Source organism: Lathamus discolor, chromosome 2, assembly GCF_037157495.1.
Source record: "Lathamus discolor isolate bLatDis1 chromosome 2, bLatDis1.hap1, whole genome shotgun sequence".
In the NCBI taxonomy this organism is placed as follows: Eukaryota; Metazoa; Chordata; class Aves; order Psittaciformes; family Psittacidae; genus Lathamus; species Lathamus discolor.
In genome coordinates, this window is record NC_088885.1 from 56,118,237 (window position 1) to 56,144,157 (window position 25,921).

Sequence of the window (25,921 nt, forward strand, 5' to 3'; positions counted from 1 at the left end):
CTTTGATAGTAGAAAGCTGTGGTTCCTTGTAGGAAACTGCGTAAGAAATGGGGTGAATATAGAGCAATTATTCTGCTGGTATGTTCTCCATGTTTCCGATAGTCTGTAGTTCAGAGACTTCCTAAACTGGTAGTTGTATCCGGACCATTGAGTTTATTAGCCCTTGATGAACCTATCCTCCATGAATTTTTCTAAAACCTTTTTGAACCCTTTAATTCTTTTGGCCTTCACAACATCCTGTGGCAGTGAGTTCCCCAACGTAGTTATGCGTTTTGTGAGAGAATTTTTCCTTTTGTTTGCTTGAACTGCTTGCCCAATAAGTCTACAGAGCATTGCCTAATTCATGTTATGAAAAGTAGTGAGTAAATGTTCCTTAATCATCTCCTTACCATTGAGGAGTTTTTGAACTTCCGCTGCAGCCCATCAATTGCTCCTTTTGTAGGGAAATGGTCCTCATCTATGTAGTCTCTTCTGATAGGAAAGCTGCTCCGTGACTTGACAGTGGTTTCTTCTGACTATCTGAACTTCCTCTGATTCTACTACATTTAAATGCTGAAGTTCTCTTACCTTTGAGCTAAAAATTATAGCAAACTGACTATTTGAAACCAAATGTTCATGCATTGCATTTAATTGGCTTGTCCAACTGAGGAGTCTTTTTTCAAAACTGGCTACAGGGTGTTGTCATTTCTATAGCAACCTTATTTCTCAGCTTGTAATCTAAAAAAAAAATAAAATCAGCCTGTCTACAGTGCCAGAATATTTGTGAGTATGATTTGTGTGCCCAGTCGTTCCTGGTAAATAGCAATTAGACGCTCATGCCCAAGTCCTGGCAGGCTCCTTTTATGTTCATCAGATACAAAAAAGGCATTGTACAGTACAGTTTCTTCCTCTACTCTGAAATTATTTAAGCAAAGTCACATATATTACCTTCAGGATTTAGTTTCTCACCATGTACAAAAATGTAAAGAAGCCCAGAGTGACTAGCTGACGTTTATTTGCTTATCTTTAGATTAAAAAAAAAAAATTGGTGATAAGAAGCCAATCCCTAGGTGATTGATTAGCTCTGTCATCTTCCCAATGTTCTTTTTTCCACTTTCTTCAGGAAATCAAAGCATTTCAGAAATGAACTCTTTTGATTTTAGGGACATGAAGTATAGTTATTAAAAAGACTCAAAAAAATGTGAAAGAATAAGTATGATTCTACTACAAAAGAGCAGTAACAGCCTGTCAAGTTTCAATCAGTATACTGTCATACTGTGTGCTATTCAGCTATTTGCTAAACAAAATGTCAGCGCGCTTAAGCAGATCCTAATGTGCTGCGCTCAGGAAGACATGCTGCATTCAGTGAGAAAGATAATCTATTTTAAAAAATGAAATAGTGAGTTGGATATGCCAATAGATTAATCACTTTTCGCATGAAATCTGTTTCTCTGAAATATAAATACTTCCTATAGTATGCTAGCACCCTGTAGCAGCAGAGCTGATGAATTAAATGTGAATTAAATGTGCATGATTGCCTCAGGATCTGTACATTCTGAAAACTTTGTGAAATTAGCAGGTATGTGAAAAAATGGTGAATAGAGAATGAAGCCACTTCCTTTCTTTTGCTGATTTGAATCCCTTTTTTCAGAGGGGCTCTTCCCTTCTTTTTTGAACATTCATGTGAAACCTTTGCAGTGTGCCAGTATAAAAAAAAAAAAATATCATGGAACATTTACACAATAAGCCAGTCACCCATCCTGTCATTTTCCACATCCCCATTGTCATTATTTAAAATCCTTATGCTTGAAGACAAGTTTTGCTCCCTCCCAACCCAAATTCTATTTTCAGAGTAGACTTGTAATTGTGTGTTTGTTAATGTAGCTGTCTGTTGCCATGAACAAAGTGAGGTAACCAATTTTCTATTACAGCTTAGCCACAGAGTTAAGGACTATAAAAGAGCTAGCACTTACTTGAATGCAACTTTTTTGTTCGCTTTATATTCTTTTATTTTGTTCTCCTATCAATCCGAACAATATTTAGGGTAAATAACTAATATGAACTGACTTGTATTTTGATAATCTGGAGTTATTCCTAGTGTTACAGTTTTTGTGTGACTTTTGCATTTAACATTCAATGCTCAGAAGTTCTCCATTTAAAACTTGGCAAGAATTTTCCTGGAAGCAAATTGAGAATTAATGTATATGAAACATTTTTTAAATGTCTTATTTTCTATCTCAGTATTATTTGCTAAGAAAACATTCATATGATTACAGATTGTGTTATATTGTTGCATCCAGTGCTCAAAATGTTTATATTATTGGTTTATATTTATGCACTTTCAAAACCTTACAGTCTATACAGATCACTGTAACTAATTTTATTAATTTACCATCATTGCTAAGGTTTATACTGCCATTACAATTTCTTCTAATTCTGGTATTTTTTACCATCTGTCTTAAACTCTGAGACTATTTTTTAATAATTTGTATGTCCCAGAATGGATGAATGATTTGAAAACATGAGACAGATTCGTAATAAGAACCATAATGGCTACCTTGAAGTTAGCAAGTTACAGCAGTATGTCTGTGACAGTTCAAAGCAGTCAAAGTTTGGGCTCAGAACATTATAATCTTCAGTACCTTACATCCTTAACAAGCGCATTATTTATAACTTGAAACTAACACTTTCAACAAAGCTGAAGATTAACACAGAATCACCAACAGGAGCATGGAGAGATGCATGAGATTTATAATATGTAATGATATTTTTTTGGAAAGGCTATTTCAGGCATTCCTGCCCTAAAACCAGCAGCATTAAAACCCATGAAAAAATATGTGTAATTCATACCAGATGTATTTTGTTGATTTCTGTCATGATGAGATTTCTCCATTGCTTTAGATATTTGTTCAGAAGCCACATTACACAGCTTTTTTTTTTTTTTTTTTTCCCCATCATGACGTTCATTTTATGTGGTAATAATGTAAAAAAAAAAATTTGTTGCATGCTGAGAAAAAGACAGTTAAGCCTTAGGATAGAGGTACCTCACCCTGATCACCCTCTAAGAGGGGATAAAATAAGATTAAATATAAATATTTTTAAAAAGAACAGTACACAATTAATGAACTATGTGGAGATAAGTTTTGCCAAGTTATTTAGTTTCTGTGAGTGTATAGAAATACATCTGCATTTTGTCAAGAAATCAGAAAAGCTGGACTAAGCAATTCCAGCACTGCTGAATGGAGAATTCAGCAATTCAAGGGTCCCAGGGCAAAAACTGAAACAGACAAAAGCTGAAACTATGACTTTACGCACATTGGCAAATGTGTTAATCTGAGTGTATTTGTTGCTGTCTTTCTCTCATCTCAACAGGCTACTTCAGCCGTAGCAGAAGCCAGAGCTTCACTCACTGCATAGAGAATTCCAACTCTTTCCTCCCTGGTTTCAGTACAGACACAAGCCACATTACCCACATTACAACTGGAAATAAAAATCAAGCTGGGATATCTTACAGAGCGATTTGGAATTTAGCAGATCATAGTGACAGTTTTTTGATTATGCATCAACTCAGGAAATGATTCCTGCAGAAGATTTTGCATAAGCATATTTGAACACATGCTGAATATTAAGTATTTGTCCAGGAGATTTTAAAAATCAGTATCTTGCCCTCTGACTGAAAAGGTTGTTTTTTGTTTTTTTTTTTGGGGGGGGGGGTGTTTGGTGGTATTCCCCCCCCCCCCCCCCCCCCAGACTTGACAGTATTACCAGGTGAGGCAAACTCCAGCATTCTGTGCCAGCACTCACCATACTTTTAGCTCATTCCGGTTGCAATTGTGTATTACCGTGACTCTGGAAAATATTGATAATGTAGCACCAGGAAGAAATATTTGCCATTAACACTGTTCTCTTCGGTGTGTCTTTTTACTGACCTATGATTCTGTCAGAGGAGCATGCAGAGCACTGGACTGTAAATTAAGAAGGAGGGATTCAGTAGAGTCAAACCTTTAACTCGTTGTATGATGATGACCAGGACACTGATAAGTCTCCTGGCTTGAAATTAATGGGGTTGCCTGCTTTAAAGTGATTTAAAACTTACAAGTGGAAAATTCCATGCAGGGACATAGTAGTCATGAATTAGTTTTGTTGTCCTCTTTGATAGCCAGAACACCAGAATGAACAAATGCTTCAGATTTGCTTGTCATTAATGAACATCTTCACAGCCTGGCAGAAAACAAAGCACCTTTTTATCATTATCTGATATTTTTACAATGCATAAAGTGTACTTACGTTTTGTTAATACATAATACACCTGCACAGAAACTAGTCTTTGGCAGGTATGAATAATAATCTTAAAGCCATTTAGAATAGGTGTAAAGCTCGTAGCTATATGCCTGATGTTTTTTTCCTCATTAGCAGAGATGATTTGAAAGGCAGATGTTCTTTTTCTTGAAAATCTGTGATACACCTCTAAACTCCCATATTGTTTGTACCTACAGAAGAAATTAGAACTTCCTCCTATTGTCTTTGTCGTATGTCCCATCGTCCCTAACTGACGCATATTGTATAGTCTACTTGTTTCAAACAAGGTTATGGCGTTTTCAAGATGAAACTGTTTCTAAAACTAAAAAATGGCCAAAATCCAAAGATTATTATCACCTCATCCATTCCTTGCAATGTTGCATGAGAGATTTTTCCATATCACAGGCACACTTTCCGTGGTCTTTTCTTTGATTTCGCACTAGAAAAAGATGTTATTGTGGCACTTTGTTACTATTACCTTAAAACATTTTTTTTAAAGGGTGTTGTTATTCAATGGCTATGATGTTTTGAATGTTTTAGGTATCATTAGAGCTGAAAATCATATATTATATTCTGATCTTGGTGTGCAAAGAAATCATATGTGAAAATAATTATGTAAAGTTTGTGATGAAGACAGGGAATGTCCCAGCTTTTTACGTAAGAAATCAATTTTTTAGCAGGCCATGTATAGCAATGTTGAAGGGAAATTCCTAGCTAGCTTTTTGCTAACCATATCAATTCAACTCTTAGTTTATCACAAAGAAAATATTTTCTTTAAAAAAATAATTATGCTAATTGCCTGGAAATAGAAATATTTGGGTGCATAGAAAATTTTACAAGTCAAGTGAGAATGAGAAGGCCAGATGTATATAGAATTGCTAAGTTTTTGATTGATGATCATTCAGACATTCTCTCTACCTTTGTAACAATACCAAAATAAGAATGTAGCCAAAATAATTGTGATTAATGTATTTTTATTCTGAAGGGAAATAGCTTTTTTATGAACCATAGAATTAACCAATGGAGTCTATTGCCATAGCTGCCCCAGACTACAGTACACTGTTTTTTCTCAATGCTGGATTAGACATTTATTGATGTGTAAAATAATGTTTGCAATTACATTATATCTGCAGGATAAAAATTATCAGAGTTGCAGCCTTTATTTTTTAGGTCATCAACCAATCACTAATTCAATAATTCCAGTAGTTATGCAAGAAGGAACTTAGTATGGGGACATGCTACTCCGTATTTTATCAATAATGCAGTTTCATGGACTTTTTGATATCATAAGATAGAAAAGGCACCCCACAGCAATATTATGAATGTGTAGACCTCGAGTTGTTTTGGTTTTTAATTCTCTTCTTTTCATGGACCATATAGTATATGTATTGTATAATCTTAAGTTTGTGGTGGGTGTATTCCAAGTACTAATGGTAGGAATAATACATACACATATTTGTGAGAACATCTTTTCTGAGTACTGGAGTAGGTTGCCCAGGTAGGTTGCAGAGTCTACTTCTTTAGAGATATTCAGAATACATCAAGACATGGTCCTGGGCAGCTGCCTCTAGGTGGCTCTGAGCAGGAGGGTTGGACATGGTGACCTCCAGCAGTCCCTTCCAACCTCAACCATTCTGTGACTCTGTAAGACAAGTAGTCCAGTAGTTCTAATGTCTAAAATTGTAACTAGTAGTGACAGTGGCTTTACAGCTATTTTCTTCAGTCTAGCTCTAACCAACTTTTGCTTGCCACAGGTTTAGCTGATATATACTGTCCATGCAAAAATCACCTTAAAGGATTCCAAAATCAAGAACTATATTTATGGTTGGGAAACCAGTTTGGGGTTTTTCCTTAAGACTTAGAAATGTTAAGTCGAATAATAAAAAAAAGAATCGTATTTAAATTTTTGTTCTCCACTCTTAATTTAATTGCATTCTCCACTCCTTTTCAGGGTGCGTAATGATTTTGACGTGCTTACAAACCGGTTGATTGGAAGCCATGGCTATTGTACTCAGGTAGGTTAAGCATGTGGTCTTTGGGGATGTCATACACCTCTGCTTGCAGAACTGTGAACTGGCCTCTAGAAAGAGATGGCATTTCTTATTTTAAATTTCTAATGTTTTTCATTTTTCCCCATGATGTCAAGCACCTTCATCCTTTATTCTTTTTTCTTTCTTGTGTTTTGGCATATTGTTGGCTTTGCTTTCAGAGCCTCTGCTTTTTGGCATGGTTTTCTGGTCCATATGTGTCTGTACCTATCTGTGCATGTGCTCTAGTCCTGTCATCCACCTCTTTTGTACTCCTTGTTGATTTCAGTGCTGAGATGCCACTGAGACTGCAAACTGTTTCCTCCCTGCCATTTCAGAAAGGTGACTGGGGTTGCATGCCTGATAGTACAGCTCCTCTGTAAAATGTCATTCCCCAGCTAACTGCTACTTAAACTGGAGACACTGACTGATTGTAGATGTGTCTAAAAGACATGTGGTGCATGTTCTTCTCTTCTACTGTTGCTAGAAGACTTCTAGACTCTGATTACACAGTCATTTGCCAAGAAGGTGGTGGAACATCACTGGCAGATTAGGTGTCCTAAAAACACGCATAAGAACCTATAAACTTCGGGGTGTCCTTCAGGAGAAACATGGGGCTATAAATGTGTGCAATATTTTTAAAATCATACATCAAGTCCAAACTGGCAATACCATTGTTATTCCTGTCTTTGGGAATGGTAATTTGGACTATTTTTTCTGGAAACATTCATGTTGTTTTTCATCATGTTTCTTGACATATGTTATTTATTAGTAGTTAGCTTGTTCATTGCTGTAGCACATTCTGATGCTAGATGTTGTTACATGCTGTTACATCCTAGCTGGCCCTTGTGGGATCTTACACAAAGCAACTTGTCTAGTATCTCTGCTCCTTAAACTTTACACACACTCGCAAGGGCACATGCACACCCCTCCACCCTCTTACACGTATTTAAACGCTGACACACCTGCGTTTCTAGTTCAGTTGGAGAAGAAGTAATCAACAATCTGTTATAGTAAGTACATTAGTGATGAGGAGCAGACGTGAAGCCATATAGGTGAATGTCTTACTGAATGAAACTTAAGTTCATCCAGAAATAATCAGTGAGAAAGAAATAATCTTTTAACACATCTTGTCCAACATAGAAAATTCATCACTAAGCACATGCAGAAATATCAGATAGTACTGTACAGGCTATTAATTTACATCATTGATGCTGTAGCTTTAATTGTAGAGCAAAAGGGACACCAAAAGGTTTGAATTTTTTAAAAAAACAACACTCACAAGGTTGAGAGCGGTCTGCCTCTGGAAAGATGAACATCGAAAACTCCACTATTATTTTCCCATTTTACTTTGGGAGTAGACTTTATCTAAAATTTTGGGGAAAAAATAATCTTTAAGCAATCCTAATCCTTACCCTAAATTTAAAGCCACCACCTAAATTAAGGGTCAGGTGCATGTGTAACTATTAGTCCTGAATTAATCTTCTACTGATATCTGGTAGAGACAAGATGTTTACTAGGATTTGCTTATTTGTTTTTCAATATGCCACAAACAGGAATTGGTGAACTTGCTTTTGACTGGCAAAGCTGTGTCCAATGTTTTCAACAATGTGATAGAGCTGGACTCTGGAAATGGTAATATCACAATCTTGAAAGGTATCACAAGCCGCAGTGATATTGGTTTGCTGTCGCTCTTTGAGCACTATGATGTTTGTCAGGTATGCTTTCTGTTATTTTGATTTTAATTAAAAGTGACACAATTACATTTTAAATTAGCTTGGAGTGAGTATATTACCTAAGAAATTATGGGCTTGATTCAGTTGCTCACTCAGAGGCATCTAGGGCTGGTTTAGAGCGTGGTCACCCTTCTGGATGAAGCTTCTGTATTACTACTGCCACCCCTTGGTAAATGACTTGAGTGGTCTATAGTTTCTCAAATCGTACATGCCTGTATCATTTTTTAACTGATCTCCTGAAGAAGGAGTCAGCTTAAACTAACACTGCTATTTAAGTGGCTGCCATAGAGATCTGTATAGGTGAACTAGGAACTGCTCAGTGCAGTTGTGAAAGCTGCTCAGCTGACTAAACATAATTATGTGCTCTAAGCTGAACACTCTCCCTTGACTGTATTCACTAGATCTCCACTGAGAGAGATCTAGTGGAGTTGAGACACCCAGCTCACATTTGGGCAGCCATGTCTTAGTCATGCATATGTAAGCAGCTGAATCTGGAGCAGAAGCTCACCCTAAGTATTTAGTTTTCCACAATTTCCTATGTCATGGGGGACCAGACTGATTGAATCCTCTGTGCTGTAATGGTGGTCATATTGTATTAACAGTTAAAAAAAAAAGGGGAGGGGAGGCAATTAAAATATGTGTCCATATAATGGGAATTGTCCTTTTAACATGTCTTTGAAATTAGTATTGTAATTACAGTAATCATGAAAATTAAAAGGTAGATTAAACATTTTAAATATTGACAGCCATTAATTTACCTCTGGAAAAGCTTGTATAAGGATTTCAATTGTTCTTCATCAACAGACATTGTCATCAAGATTGACATCTTTCTAAAAAAACATGTTCTTAAACAAGCAATCTCATGTTTGATGCAAGGGTATTATTTGAAGTTCTCTTGCTTGTGTTAGATACTAGATTAGATAATTGTAACAGTCCCATTTGGATTTGCAGTCAGTGCCTCTATAAAAATTTGAAAGTGATTAGCAAAAAATTTGCTTGTACTGATCTAATGTAAATGTGTGACTGAAAGCAAAGCTTGATTTTTAACTGTTTTCCATATGGCTAAAGTCAGTTATGTTTTTCTGCTACTGACAAATTATGATTTTTGTTATTTTTAACTAATGCAGTCCTTTATTCACAAGATTATAACAAGGTTTAAATTCAGTCAAGGCAGAGTATCATTGTATCCAAATCAGATTAATTTGGAACAAACTAGAATAAAAATAAATTAGCTTCTGTGTCTAGTTCAAGTTTCTTGTCCTTTTCTATGAGCAATCTTAACATTTAAAACCTAACAGAAAAAAAAAATGGTTACGCACCACGGTAGCATTTTTTTCATTTTCTTGTGAGGAAAATGATATCTAAGTAGCAAAATGGTAAGTTAGGTCAGTGCAGGCAGGAGCTATTTCTTTCCCATTTTCCCTCTAAAAATAAAAAGTTACTCAGAGAATCAGACACCATCTTCCACTTATTCTGCAAATTATACAGTGAGGAGGGTCTGCTTCTTCTACTACTGTGCTCTTGCATGAGCTGGACTCACAGGCAGTGATCTGTTTTCCAAGCCAGTGACTTAAACTGTTACAGACTCCAGTAGATGCAGTTTCTTTTTTTTCTTTCTTTTATTTTTTTTTTCAGTCTACATTAGTTAGGCATCTGCTGCAAATTATCTTGCTTTTTATTAAGAACATCTGCAAGTTCTTTGCATTTCAGTTTGTATGTCTCAGCTCATGCTGCAGTGCTACCCTAGGACTAGGACAGAAATCAGATTCTGGTGACCTTTGGTCTCAAGTCATTGGAGTCTCCACAGTGGCTTTTTAGCATGAGAGGACAGATTCTGCTTTCTGTTGCGAAGATATAAGTTTAGAACAATTTAGAAAAAATAAATGTCACTGACAGTTTGCAGTAATAAAACTGAGAATAGCATTTGGCTGTAAGTCTTTCAAACTGACTCTTTTCTTCCTCTCAGTGTTTCCGTAAGTTGTTTCAGCATCCAGTTGCATTGTGGCTCTGAGGATGGTAGCAGAAGCCAGTAATGGAAAAGGATTGTCATTTTTGTTGTTGGGTTTGGTTTTTTTTTGTTTGTTTTATTTCTGTTTGGGTTTTTTGTTTCCAGGAGTAAGAAAATCCTGAGAATGATATATGGTGAATCATAGACATTAGAGTTGGAAAACTCCCTTTAGGTACATATCCAGCCAACCTTTCAGGGTATAATTCAGGATATTTTTATGTCCTGTTATATAGCAAGCTTTCTTTAAAAAATATGTATCCATGAAGTTCCCGCCTTTCTGTTTAGCTGTCCATGTATTAGGTGATTGTTGTACATATAACTGTGATCTTACCTTTTTCCTTACACATCTCTAAAATATGAGAAAGTGCAAATACAGATTTGCAGGTACCTACAAATACAGAGTTTTTAATATCTACTATACAGTTTGTGCTTTAAATATTTAAATATTAAATCTGACCATTTACTTAGTTTCCTCTGATTACCATTCTTACTTCTAATCCAGCTTGCCCCCTAAACAATTCATCCCCATCCGCTAGACATTTGCAAGCTGATGTAACAGTTCCTCCCTTTTTCATCAGCACATCCTGTCCACCGCTTATTTTTATTGCTCTGCTCTAGATTTCTTCCAACTTACAAATGCATTTAGGAAGAGATATGGAAGATTACAGGCTAGATTCAGTAAATCCACATAGAGAAAGATTTCTATACCGTTTTATCTCTCTTGTCTAATTATGTGGAGTATTTGTATATAATCCACAATTTCCTTGGTATGTCTTGAGGGCATGAGAACTGAATTAATCCTTATGTCAAACTTTGGCAGTAGCACAAGTCAAAACAATATGATCAGCCCCTTTTTCTCCAGTGACTGTCTGAAGAACTCCTCTGTTGCTGATCTATTAATCCCTTTCACTGGATCATGCTGAATGTGTTATCTTTGCTGATTAGAAAAATGTGTGTTTCGTGTAATTTGTCTGGAACTGTTATGTCTAATCATCACTCCTAACATATCACCATACTCAGTATGTTTTTGGTAATGTAATTGTTGCAAATTTTGTCACAGTGACAAATGGATTTATTCAGTCTATTCCATATGCAAACATTCAGTTCTGTATTTGAATGCAAAAAACCTAAAAGTACAATTCTGCTACTTTTTGGTAGGCAAGTTACACATCCTTGGATTTCTTTTGTTTGTGCTAAGCCCATATTTAAGCTATATTATGTCCATCTGATTTTACATATTTAACTAAGAGACTTAAATTCAGATTTTAAGTTTCCTGGGATTTCTTTAGAGCTCCGAAGGAAATAGCAACATTTCCAAAATCTGTTCAGTCCACATAAAATTGGTTTTCCAGAGGTTTTCCTCTGTTTGCTGGTGTGCAGCATGCAGCAGTTCAGCAGTAGTTTCAGGGGAGCAATTTCTGCAGCGGAGACAAGACCTCAGAGAAAGGGGTGAGGCACAGAAGTGGGCAGGGCCAGTTACAGCAGTTGTGAGTGAGAAAGTCCTGCATTTGGGTCAGAGTCTTTGGCTTATATGTCACATTAAAATTGCAGGTGAAAAAAAATGGAATTATGAAAGTTTTCAAAACTTACTATGATGTTAAAAATAGAAACAGATGGAAACACATGCTACTTGTATTTATACTAGATCGTTTAAGACACTAACAGTGACAAAAGAGAAAAATAATCTGCATTCGCATCCGAAAAATTTAGAAGATACTGTTTTTTTATTATTAATGATGATAATAATGATAATAATATCTAACATTTGTGTGTCATTTCCTGTGAATAGATCTGTGCTTCACAAAAAAAGGCAAGTATCACCATTTTCCAGGGGGTTAACTGACAAACAAAAGGCAAAGTGTCATCCCAGCAAGTCATCCAATAAGCTAGTGGCTAAACTGGAAAGAGAATACAGGTCTTCTGAATCTGTTATTCTGAAGTAAGTAGGGTACTGGCTGATGAATTTGGCCGTCCTTCTGAAATGCTTTTTGAAATCACTTTAGGTATGTGCTGTTGTACGTGAACTAGTGGAAGTATTCAAGGTTACTTTTGAACCTTATTACCGATTCTTCTTTGTCTTCACTGATTCTCTCCTGCTTTCAACCTAACCTGCTATGGTAGTTAAACCTACTATTATCTGACCTCCCAAACTCAGTCTACTTTGATTCCTGACAATGTCCAAGTTTCTGCCTGAGCTGTCAGCATTTCAAGAGACTGATTCTTTATATTTTATGCAGTTCTGAAGATGGAGGGAGAATGTGGCATTGGCAGAGAATTTATCCTCATTTTTCCAATTTCTTTTCAAAAAGAGGGACAAACATAAACAAAAAGAATTTATGCATTAAAATTCCACAGATGGGAAATATTATCTTTGGTCCTTTTGATGCAACCAGCACACTCTGTGCTATAACAAGCCCTACTTGAATTATTAAATCCAGCACACATGTTCTGTCTTCTGGCACCTCACCTGTTTATTTGCCCTGTGGAACGTCCTTTCTATAACCTTTTTTGCTGGGAAATATGTCTGCTAAACAGGCATCTTTCTCTGTCAGATGGACTGCATTCAAGCCAGGTCATTGGTGGGGTTGCAGAAGGGAGACGTTTAGAAAGAGGGTTTTAACCAACTCACTTAAGGATCCAACAACAAAAATATGCATATGCAAGATGGAAACTGATGGTTGGTTTTAATTTTCCATATATTTTTCAATAATGGTTGTGTGGTGGATACTGTGCTGTGTAGATGCATTCAGCAAGGGACCCTGCTCTTTCTGCAAAACATTTCTGATCACCACTGTGAGCAAAAATACGTGATACATACAAACTTGACTGAAACAAGGCTGACAAAGCATTGCCCATTTAAAAAGTCTGTTCTTCATCCCTTGTTTTTACATCTCCCTTTCTAGCAGCCTGAAACCAAAATTTTGTTTAATGAAGTCCTATTGTCCTCCTAGTCATCCGTGGACAGTTATTTTCCCAGAGGCTAGTCACTGTTGCTGGAATATTGGCATTGATTTCTTGTCAACATCCTTACAAATAAAATAGAATCACAAAGATTTTATTCAAGACAATAAGAATAACAAACCCCACATGTTTAAAAGAGTTCTGCATGCTTTGCAAACAGACAAAATAGAAAATGAAAAGTCAAATATTTTCCACATCTCTCTAGATTACAGATACCTACACGTGGATCCAAATTTATCCCATCTAATTTTACATCTTTTGTAGGTTGAAAATGCTTAGTTCAGTCCAGCCAGCTCCCTTTATAGCTTATGAACAGGGGGGCATCTAAATTTTTGACAAGACCTATCTTTTCCTTATTTGATTTTATAGACAGCAAAGCCTAGGGGCAAACCTAAATTAGAGGGCCTAGAAACAGGTGCTGAAGAGTTAAGTGGACTGAATCTTGACCTACGTTTGTCATTGCAGTAAAGCAATTTACTGAAGTGAATTATAAAGTCCTTCATGTTTGTTAAGGGAATGGCAAAGTGCTGAAGTCTGAATGAGGGTCTGAATCTCTTTCAACATTTCTCCAACTTGATGGGACATACCAGAAAAGCAGCAGAATTGGACATGGATCAATAAAAGATCCTGAGGCTACCTAGTACCCTGACATATTTCTGCCTTGCCACAGCAGCATAAAAGAGCATTAGTCAATAGCCAGTGCTTTCTCAGAGTCATAGGGTTGAATGCACACTTCTTTCTATTCTTCTTCATTAATGTTGCCCTTCTGTCTCCTGTCCTATCCTGCCCTCACATTCATTATCAGAAAGATCTCCTTTTCTGCAACAAGAAGAGCTGCAGAGAAATTATCTAAGGCTGTCACACAGCATGAAGTCCTTAAGTTATGCATAGTCTGAATGATGACTTTTGTGAACATTACTTTTATTTTTCTTAATCTGATTGAAATCAAGTACATGTCAATGGCACTAACTTTACCCTCACAGTGTCCCTTAACCAGATGCAAATATAATAGTATTGTGGCTGACCTGGTATTTTGTTACTGCTGGTCAAATAAGTGAATTGAGTCAGTGGTGTTCTTGACCATCCAAGTATATCTGGTTTTACACCATTGACACTTCAGGGTCAATATTCACTGTTGGAACATTGTTTAATATTAATTCAGTAAAGGTCATTGCAATTATGGGGAAAAAACATTGACAGAATAAACAATAGGTTGTGGCCTTTATCTGTGAAAGCTTTGTAATTATAATTTTGTCTATCAATCCTACTGGATTCAGTACAATTAGAAATTACACAGTTTGGCAAAACCCAGACCTTTGTGGAATCACATGGGTCTCAGTACTGTATTGTATGATTACCATGGAAAATATGCATCTGTTGTATTCATGCAAGCAAACATAAAGCAAGAAATAACTTAATCTAATTTTAATTAAATGAAAAAAAGTAAAGTCCATCAAGGAAGGAAGTCAAATTACACTAAGTAATAATAAAACTCCTGGAGAAAAATGGCATCACACTAGCCATATAAAGTGATCCCCCCTGGCTTTGATATAATCTTTTCTTCTTTAAATCGTAGCCACTGTATACAAGTGATAATCTAATGTTTGTTTCTGTTCAAGGTAATAGAGAAAAAGAAACACAGTATCTACATTATATTTCTTGTTTGTTTCTTTTGGTATACACATGGCAAAAAATAGCCTGTTCAATGACAAAATAAAAGCCAAATGGTGAAGTACAATAAACTCGTTCTGGCAGATATGTTAGAATAATTCTCCAGTAACAAATACTTGTCTGTAGATTTAATTTCACTATTGTGCAAATACACACTGAAGTCAGATGTGGAAAAAGACCACCCGGAGTGTTGAAAATGAGCCATTTAAAGGTGCTTGCTTTTGAAAGGTTGACATTTTCCGAAGTTGAGAATTGTGTCCCTGAAATTTGTGAGCATTCTTAAGAGATTTGTAAGGGAGAGAATCAGGGTTAGTGAAGTCTCCATAGGAATTAAAACCATGGAGAACAAAAAGACACCTAATTCATTCTCCCCTCCTTACTTTTTTTTTTTTGCCTGAAGGTTAATGATCATGTTTGAAAACAAATATTTGAATAGTAATGCATTATTACTTTTTAATGCATTGTGATACTGCAAACAGAAAAAAAACCCCTCAAAAACCTAAAGGGATTCTATTTTTGTTTTGCAAAGAAGAAATACAGCTGTTGCGCCCTTTACAAAAATAATAATATTTAATAGAATAGATTCAAGTTACATATCCCTGATTTGCTTTTGGAAGTCAGAGCCAGCATTACACTCACAGGGCAGCATACAACAGCTGGAAGAAAGGGCCCCATTCTCTGGCAAGCACTTGTTGGATAACACACACTCTTGAGTTTGAAGGGTTTCATGAGAAGTCAGAACGGGTATGCGTGCTTGTTCTTCCCTGTTCTGCTTCAAGGTCCTGTTACATTCCAGGATCACTACCATCAGCCAGCTTGGCCAGTCAATTGAAGAAGCGCTCCCCACTCACCAGCTGGACCAGTTAAATGAGAGCATGCTTTCAGTCTACTCAACAATCAATGCTTCAAGAAGGTGGCAAAAGAAGAGGATTGTTCTTACTTTGCCAGTAGCATGGTTCCATATTATATTTTGTAGAAAAAAATTAGACATGATTTGGGGAATGCAAGGGGAGAGAGAATTTCCTTAAAGGAAGTCTAGACAAAGAAATATGGAGATATGAAGGAATTTTAACCTTACGGATAAAACCCATTCCATACCGCTTGACCTTTTCCCATTCCATTCTCTTCCCACCCAGAGTGCAGGATTAACCTCAGGTTTCTGGAGAGCCACAAGCCTCTGGAAGGTGATGGTAATAGGACAGAGTGGCCGGTTGTTTTGAGAAGCAGACCTGCAGTGACCAGCCAACAGCTGGAACACAACTTGATGTTAAAGGCAGCAGCCAATCCTCAACTAGAATAATTGATGTAACTGAAGCAAAGACTTCCCGCTTTTTATAGAAGATGAGGATTTGAACTGAAATGCTTTTAGATTCTCATTATTGTCTTAAAGTTCATGTCCTCACCTTCTTCTGCAAGCATTGTAAATGAAAACTATATATGTTTAGAGAACATTCCTGCAGACCTTACTCATCTGAACAATTTGTCCTGACTTCAATAAGGCTGTTCGTGTGTGTAAGAATTGGAGTGGATGTGTGCTTTGAAACACAGTTGTATCTCTCTAATCTTGTTTTGTCAAACATTGTTTGATGAAGCTTGAAAGTTACTTCAGCAGACATACGTAGGAAGAACACATTTTTAGAAGACTGGATGTTCCTTTTTGGCTTTGATATATCTGCATATTAAAATATGCATGTTTGTGAGACTGAATCTTTTAATCTGTATCCCTCTAATTTGCCATCTTTTATTGCATCTGCATGTTTCCCTTTGTGATAACTCCTGTTATGAGTATTTTTGTGAGCTTCTAAAAAAATACTTCTAAGACAAGAATTTACATAAAAACCCAAAACTGTTTTATAAAAGGCTGTTATAAATAGTTATATATATATTACTGAAGTAATGAGTCAGGAAACAATTACTTAATTAGCTAGAGACTTGTTATATAAGTAGAAATTCTCATTGGGGAATATAATTGAATTTGTACTCATGTAACACTTCAGATATAAATTCTAAATCTGAAGAATAAAAATCCCACACACTTAGTTTAGATGCTGTTTAGATTTTTAATTAAAATAGTATATATATTGGCTTCTTGCGTTTTAGCAATATATTTGATGCACTTGTGTGCCTAAAATGAAGAACTGAGGAATGGAATGCAGAAGCTGTATCTGTGAATCTATATCTAGAAAGCATGTACAAGAATTTTTCTGTTAAAAATCTTCCAGTTTCCACTAGTACCCATGGCATATGCTGAGACATTATTTAAATCCCATAGTGGTAAAGGTAGAAGTTGCAATAGAGTAGATGATTTCTGTAGATTATATCACCATATTACAATGCAAATCTCTTCAAACTACCTGAGCCTCTGAACTAGCAAAGTTTCTTTGATCCATGTGTCTGTATTATGGAGGCAGAAACTGATGTCATATTTCTCTCTCAAGTGTGCATATATTTGCTGCTATTCCTTGTAGCATACCAGCAGTGCAATATCTGTTTAGCAAAGGATATGCAGAACTGGTGATGAAGATGGCTATACACAGCATCCTGCATGGTAGTGATTCTGTCTATTATACGAATAGTAAGCAGAGCTGTTGTCAGAAACATTCCACTGAAAGCAAACAGTTTGATTTTGGTTTTTATTTTCTCTGAGCGATTTATTAATGATACAACCCCCAACAATTCAATGGGAGAAAAAACAGTATTATTTTGAACTTATCATACAGCTTCAGTGACAGGAATATAGCTAATAATAAATATTTATTATAGCTGAATATTAAAATCCTAGCTGAGAGAAATTAGGTTTCTTTGCTACATTAATTAATTGCTACATTAAGCAATCTCACTATTTTTACTGTGTTATTTACTACCGAAGCTGCTAATATCATTAGCTGATAGTGTAGTTTTAAAGCAGCAGGATGCAGTAGGAGAATGGTATCTGTCTCAGAACACAGGTATGAGGTGAAGAAAATATTACAAGATATTCAGTGACCTCAGGGGACAGAGAACTTCCATGACTCATTTTATATCAGTATATATATATATATATATATATATAAAGTTTCAAAACCATACATACACTCTCTCAGATATTAAAGCATATATATGTCTACCTTAAACCATAAATTCCATGACAAATAATAGCTACAAGCCTCAATTCTATGCTAGACTTGAACCTTAAAGACTATGGGGTGAAGCAGCATTTAAAAAATGGCTAAATTGATAAATGAATACACATATAGAGAAAAGTAATTACAAATCCAAAGAATTGCTATAGTAGCCTACATTTTAAGCATCTGGTAGATTTAAGAAATATACTTCAAATCTTATTTCAGTTGGAAGGGACCTACGGTGATCATCTAGTACTCTGCTAAATAGCTCCCTGAATAGCTTAAAGATCACTCTTCTGAAATCCAATGTAGCAACTTTGCTGTCCTTTTTTCTCATTACACTGAAAATTTTAAACTCAACCATTTCATGATCATATGGCCAAGACAGCCACCTTTAAGAACAGTGAATCAAAACAAGTGCTTCTGTTACTGCTTTCTTCTAGTACCTGAGAACATTTTACATGTCTGGACTATGAAGCTAGAAGAAGATGCTAAAGTGAAGGGAATGTATTATATCCTTAATCCAATAAAAGATTTTGAGTTCAGTTTAGTCGCTCACACAGGGGTGTCTCATGACATCTGAGATCCTATGAAGTCTCCTGCCTGGCTTCCAGGTACTGTTGCGTAAGAGCGTGGTCTCCCATTGATCTCATGTAATATTCCTGACCTAAACTCACTGTGGTTTTATAGCTATTGCAGAGGACAGGATTCCTTTTGGTTCTGATAGTCAGGGATATGATCTTTTTACTGTAAGGGTACTACAGCTGGATTTCATTAACTGCCTACAACTCAGGGCTAGATGCTTGCTTGCTATGTTCCTTGATTTACCAGACCTATCCTGATGTGCTTCATCAGCAGTGTGTAATGACTATTCATTAATGTTTGTGTACAGTAATAAACGAATTGTTTCTCCCCCTGCTCCCCATGATTTTCTAATGTTTTGTATCTTCCCTTTAGGTTGGTTGTTACTTGAAGACCCCCAAATACCCAATTTGGTTGGTGTGCAGTGAAAGCCACTTCAGTGTGCTCTTTTGTTTGGAAAAGGATTTATTAGGGGACTGGAAAACAGAGCGGAAATTTGATCTATATTATTATGATGGCTTGGCCAACCAGGAAGAAGAAATACGGTTAACAGTTGGTATGTACAACTCGGTAAATCTGCACTTAATCTCTGATGGTGGCAAAGAAGAATCCACTAATACAAACAATGATGGTTTCAGGCATTAAAGATTAGTTGTGTGCCTGCTTCATAATTTTAATAAGTAGCTTTGATGATTAATTGGAAATTAGATTTCACAAGGCAATTTTGAGGATAAGGTCCTGAAATGGTTAAATGTGAGCACCGGTAAATCTTTCAGTAACACTGATTTCCAAGGAGAAGATCCTGGTCTTGTCTATTCATGCTCCCAGGGCTATAAGCCATATTTAACTACTCCCATTTTTCCTCACATCTTCTCACATAATTTCTATAGGCAGAAAGTGCAAGTATTCTGTTCCTCAACCCTACACACCTGTAGTAAAATGAGCAGAAATGGCGAGGAAGCATGAAATCCTTGCCTCCAACAACAGTTACTTCAGAATATGACAGTAATCTGCTAAGAAAGCCTAGCCTCTTACCTGCTTGTAAGCATACCTGGAAACACGCAAAAGATCTTCTGACTTGTTGCACTCATTCTTTCAGGAAACCATGCCAAATTATGCAGCTGCTTTTACAGTAATTATGTGTTTCTTCACCTGGAAGGCATTTGGACAAGAAGTATTCTGATGCTTAGAAAGCTCCTACTTATTGCCGTATTAAGACATTCTTGACCACTACATTTCTATTTGCTAATAATATCCTACTTATCTTTTGTTTTCTTTCCTTCAATATATTTACACAATCTAATCAAATTCCTTCTCAATCTTAAGGAGCCACTCTAATGTAGTCCACTCTTTAAAAATAAGCTGTATTGCTTGTTTGCACCCACATTCTGGTTCTTGGACAGGATGACTTATACATGGGTGTTGTATGTTCTAATTGAGTCCATGTGGCAAAGATGTTTGTATGGTGGGAGTGCTGGGGGCTTTAGCATCTCACAAGATTTGGTAGTAAACTTAATTGTCTTTCTGCCTGTTATTTATCCTCTCATTTTAATTAAAATCCCTGTCATTCTATTACAGTTTTCACATTATATATTATCTCAAAAAATGCTTAACTTTTACACTTCTAGAGTTGCCAACTGGTTCCTACATGGTCTGTCTGAGATAAAAGATTTTTTGTGACACAGATGATACAGTTCAGCATAGGAATACAGAGATTAACATTTTTTCTATTGTGTTGTACAATGTAACATATGGTCCAAAAAGAATGTCCTTATCTGTCTTTACGTCACTAGTAAGTAAGGAATGTTTCCAAAGTCCAGATCTACCAAGCACTCTGAGATCCCTGGATAAGCAAGTGCTCAGAGTATGTGAAATTTTTTCTTTACTGTTCAGCCTGTCACGGCATATTTGTACATTTCTCCTCAAAAACTTGTATTGAGAGGTAGACATCTTTCTGTTGTGGCTGTAAGCTCTTCCAGGAATGTATCTTAGTAACTCTTTTGTTATCTATGAAATTCTGCAAAAGGCTGTAAAATGCAAATAGTTTCATCATTCCAGGGAAATGCTTTCCTGGCTGCACAGTAATCGTTTGTTAAGTCTGGAGATATACTGAAACTACTTTACATCCAAAGGTAGCATTGATTATACATTTAAACCATACATACAGTACCAGATGGAAATCTCAAAATGCCAAATATTACTGGTATTTCCATTGTGGAAATATCAGCAACCTGTGATGGTCAGGCAGTGTTACCTAACCGGAGGTCTTGGGTGCTGCATAGCCACATCTCACTGGTGCAGGTTAGCAAAGTCATTTGCTTTTCACTAGCAAGAAGGTAAATTCCTTAAAATGGGAATATTTTTTTTATAATTAGGAAGATTACAATCAAGGTCACATTTCAGGAAACCTTGAAGAAATTACACTGGGCAAGAAAAGCAAGAAAGAGTAAGATTACATTTTAGGGGTAATGGAAATTGACACATACTGAGAATTTGCCCTGCTTCTCATAGCCTATGAAGATGAGAAATACAAAGTTTCTTCCTAAAAGCAGGCAATGCTTGCTGGTGAATTCAACATAATAACCTAAATAAGTGAAGGTTCTTTATTATTTCCATTGGGATAGAAATTTCTGACATGCAGGGAAAGACAACATGCCAGTGTACCTAAACCAATAACCCTCTGCATTTTGTTCATCTTCTTTTGTTGGCTGTTTAGGGACTGAGTAGAGATTCTGGGATTTTTTTCTATGTCACAGAGACCGCTTGTATAAAAGTGTGTTGTACTGTTCAGAGAGATACTGATCTTCCTTTCTAACATATATAGATAGCCCCTACCTGTGTTAACATTTACAATATCATAACAGTGTTGTACTGTTCAGAGAGATACTGATCTTCCTTTCTAATATATACAGATAGCCCCTACTTATGTTGACATTTACAATATGGTGTCTCCAAGTAAAGATACAGAGAATGTTTATACAATTGGTTTTAATAAATAATTTTTATATCTCACTGGTGCATATTTTCAACTCAGTATCCTTTTAAAGGTGTTTTCAAAAAGCAGCTGAACAATTGCTAAAATGTATGTAGCTAAGTTTCTCAGAAGATTCTTCCAGAGTCATACTCACCATCCTCAGCCCCTTTGCAGATCGCATGGAAGGTAGCACAAGCAGGGAAATTAGCCCATGTTCAGATACTGGAGGCAGGTTCTAGGGAAGACTAGCATATTAAATATGGTACTTTCTTTCAGAATCCTTTTTTTTTTTTTTTTGCAAGTTAAGATTGTTCCAATGTGCAAAAAAGTCTTCTGGAAAGGTAATTAATAAACCATAACTTCCTAAGGTTGCCATTAAAATTATGAGCAATGTTTCTTCTCTGGATTTCTTCTCTGTTCAGTTTCCACTCTTTTGAACCTGTGCTCATTATATGTCTTGAATACCAAGTCTGTCTGTAACTGTGCTTGCACTTAATTTCTCACTACCCTTAGTTAGGATATAAGTGAAAATATAAGAGATCATATTCGTATCCTTCTTGTTGACTCCAAGATGAAAGAGTGTAACTTCAGTATTGCTTGCTCTAAATGAGTTGTCTGAAACACTTAACACAACTTGTTAGTTAATTAACTTAGCTAAATGTTCTTTGCCTTCTCCTGTAAGGTACACCTTTAGTGATATTTTTTTCCCTATTATTTCTTTGTATGAAAAACCTCCATTCAGATCTCTTGGTTGGAAAAACTCAAGTATAAAAATGACAAAATTCAGCAAGTTGGTAAAGACTTGAAAAGGCAGCCATGCCATTTGCCTATCCTGCTACCAGTACTGTAGTCAGGACAGTGGCTGTTGCTTCTCACTATGAGAAGATCCAGAATATCAGTCTCAGGAGTTCCTACAGGGGTCCAAATACTTCTGGAAACCTTTAATGAGCCTTTTTAAACTCTTCAATATTAGGATAGAAACAGCCCTTTGAAACTCTAAAGATTCCTGTGTATCTCTAAGTTCCTGAGGATCTAGGAGAAAACTGCCAGAACTTCATGTACTTTTAAGTATTGTCCATTTCCTATTACTCCAGCCCTTACAGTCAGATTTTTCTGCATGTATTTATACCAACAAAATCAACAAGCAAGGGAGAGCCAGGTTCTCTCTTTGACATGAGGAAGCCAGATATATCTGAGATTGGCAGCTGTGAATATAAGAGCAATTGCCTCCCATCCTGTCTAGATCAGTCTCACAGAAGCAGACCCATATCCTACACCCTGTCTTGGCAGTGTTTGTTGCTCACAAACCACCCATTGGCTGGGTGACAGACAGAAAAGAAGAAAAAGAAAAATATGTTGTCTGCTGCAGTTTAAAATGTTTTACTCCAAAACAGGAAACAGCTGAGCAGACTGACATCCAAGCTGGTCGCAGGATGTTTTCTCCCTGGGAAGTTCAGCCACTACTTTCACTGCTGACAGATCCAGTGTCTGAGACACTGATCTCTCTGTTTTCCCCGAAACAGTGCAATTGCCTCTCTGTCCTGAAAGAATGCTCACAGCCTGTGGTAGCTCTCTTATATCCAACCCAAAATCATCTTCTCCCATCTGTGCATTGCTTTCTCAACAGTCAAGGGAAAAAATCTTAACCCGATTTCGACTGGATTTAGTATTTCCTATTCAAGTGTAGGACTTCCGCTGTCTTTAGTATTAGAGTAATAAAAATTGCTTTCTTTGTAATTATGACATCAGCTGCAAATTAAAAACCTCATTACAGCCCTCCACCATGTTTTTTCACTTTCTAATCTGAGATTTTCCTTGGAACTGTCTCTGTATTAGTAAATTAACTTGTGTCAGGGCATGAGTCTGAACACTGTCCCGTGATCATCCTTATTGTTGAGTTGTCAGTGCAGTTCTGGGTATGTTTCTAGCCTCGAACAAGTAATACTGGGCACAATCTGGGATCATTCCTAACAGTGTTTGCATTCAGTCTCCCCCTTTCAGCCCTTAGACTTCCACCACATGAACAGGCAGTAGACCATTAGCTGAAGGGGTTCCAGAAGCAAAGCAGTGACTGCCAGAATGTTCACTATAAGGTCAGCTATAAAGCCCTGCTATTTGCAAAGTTCCAGAATCATGGTTCACACTCTTGAGCATTCCTGGCCCTGTCTGTGTCCTGTCTGTTCAAGTGATGTGAACATGAGGTGATATTTAAATGCCAGCAGTGCTCACTTACCAGGGTATTTCAATCCAAAGTGGATACATGCCTTTTGTGCACTAGGAAATATACAGCGTGAATGGTAGTCTGTCACTTCCATGGGTGGAGTCTTAGAAGCTACTGTGGTATTCTGTATGAATAGAAATATGCTCCAGGCACTAATAATGTCTGATATGTCTCTGCAGATACAACTCAGATGTGTACTGAAGATAAAGAAAATGATCTTACTCCTCCACTTGAGCACTGCATTAGGACAAAGTAAGTGAAACTAAGGTTTTAATACAGATGCATTCAGTCATTGAGATAAATAATAGATGTAAGGCTGGAGTGTGATAAAAAACATTGCAGGAAGTAATCTTGCAAAATTACTGCTTAAAAATCAGAATAGATCTGATAGGCCAGGCTGTGTTAATATGCACTACACATTTAATTGAGTATTGTAGTTAACATCAAGCTGGCTAAGATGTTCAATTCATACATCACCAAGAACTGACTGAGCCAAATTCAGTTTGGGAGCACAACTTGATTTCAACAGATCTAAATTTAGATTCATGAAAGTGATTGATTCCTGTTGTACAGGTGCAATGAGGAGAAAATTTCTTCAATCTTCGTCTTTTCTGAAAAATATAATTGCACTGGAGGACCTGGGTATGATTCTTGATGCACAAAGCCCTGTGCTCAGTGATCTCAGTTTTGTTAAAGTTTCCATATGTCTCTGGGCAGCGCAGAGTTTCTCAAGGTCACAGGGCACTGTGTTTTGTGAAGTCGTTCTTGACAGTTCTTAGGTCATATTTTCTCCTTAAAAACAAAGCTAGTTCCTGTCATGTTAGGATTTTCATGGCCATATTGAGGTCTATATGATATTAAATTGCGGATTTTGAAGTAATTTATCCAAGACATACTCAAGTTAATGAGAATATTTTCAGTTTAATGAGACATGAAAGAAGCAAAATGGAGAAATTTAGCTGGGTAGAAAAATCAGCTTTATATCAACACCAGCAGCACGACTTTGAAAACTGCTATCTGAATATCTTTGGAGCAAGAAGTAAAAGCCTCATTGTCAAAGACCGTAACATTTGCTAAATCAGCAAGCCAGGCAGCTTCAGATTTCTTTTGTAATTTCCCTCCTCTCCTTGCCACAATTTGTCCTGTCAAAAAATACCAAAAAAATAAGGACCGTGGCTGCCAAGGAGTGTGTTCATAGAGGGCTGCCATTATAAAGTTACAGAAAAGTAGAAGAGGCATCCTGTAACATGACAGCACTGATATTAGTCGAGGCTCCCTGCACTGTATTGTATTGATTACTCTGTTCCAGTGACACACAAGCATGAATAAAAAGTAGAATAAATAATATATAGCCCTAGAAACCCACACAGTGGGGTGGATAATACATTCAGCTACTTGAAGTTGCTGTTAGAACATCTTTCATTCTTGGCATTCCATCAAAGTTACACAGTTTTTGTAATGGTGATATTTGTTTATTTTAAATTCCCTGCTTTAATCTACTGGAGGAGTAAATTACCAGCAAATTCCAGTGTAAATTTGTTTTGTTTGTACCATTCTCAGGACTGTCTGATTTACCCTGATGAGTCTGGCTCCTCGTTTTCAGTATTCTCCATTTGCTTTGAGAGTATTTATTTAAGCATGGCCTTGTTGATAAAGGTTTTTCATGTTATATTTTTCTTTCTTTGTTTTAAGAACTTTTTATTCCAACTATGAAACAATATATAAGGAAAAGCAAAACCAAACTCAACTAACCAATATTTTAACAAATTGGAAGATAAATAAGGAATGTTTTATATTATGCAACCATGGAAAACATTCCTCAACTAATTTTTAGTCAGGCAAGCAAGGAAGCAAAGAGCTGTTACTTATTTTGACCAAGCATTTTTGATGTAGCTTCTTATCAAACCTTTCTCATAAAAAAATGCAGGATAATTTCTCAGGCAGTGTGGAGAATTTCACAGTCTGAGCAATCAACTGAGAAGATTAACTGTTGTTTCCAAATATTTACTGGGGGGTTTCCTTTCATTCACAGGACTCATTTGTGTTTTAATCCATGAAAAGCCTTCCCATTGTTTACCCCAATACCTGAACATCACCACCCTGCTGTAATCACCACCATCATCCTGTAATGCATTGAGTTATATGCCTAGCAGCTGCCTGCTGTTTGTTCTCTTATCATATCCCAAAGGGAAAACTGCATATTTAATAGACTGAAGTTATTGTTATTATCATTAGAGGAGAAAGGTTGGTTTGCTTCTGCAGGAAATGAAGAGACTCATGTTTTTAGTCGCTATTCTACAAAACGTCAAAAGAGCAAGATTTGAGTTGAAAGGAGGTAACACATCAGATGGCTAGAATC

The 25,921-nt window shown here is 36.5% G+C and overlaps 1 protein-coding gene across 3 annotated transcripts in view; it reads left to right on the forward strand.

Annotated features, from left to right (window-relative positions):
* Positions 1-25,921, forward strand: part of MINDY4 (MINDY lysine 48 deubiquitinase 4) — a 73,776-nt gene that overhangs the window by 42,022 nt on the left and 5,833 nt on the right. For 2 of the 3 annotated variants that reach the window (XM_065666900.1, XM_065666902.1), the window contains exons 14-17: positions 6,230-6,293; positions 7,862-8,023; positions 18,743-18,923; positions 23,742-23,814. In XM_065666900.1, the coding sequence (XP_065522972.1) occupies positions 6,230-6,293; positions 7,862-8,023; positions 18,743-18,923; positions 23,742-23,814 (480 nt within the window). The remainder of the gene's footprint in view (positions 1-6,229; positions 6,294-7,861; positions 8,024-18,742; positions 18,924-23,741; positions 23,815-25,921) is intronic. The other variant, XM_065666903.1, reaches the window with a different exon arrangement.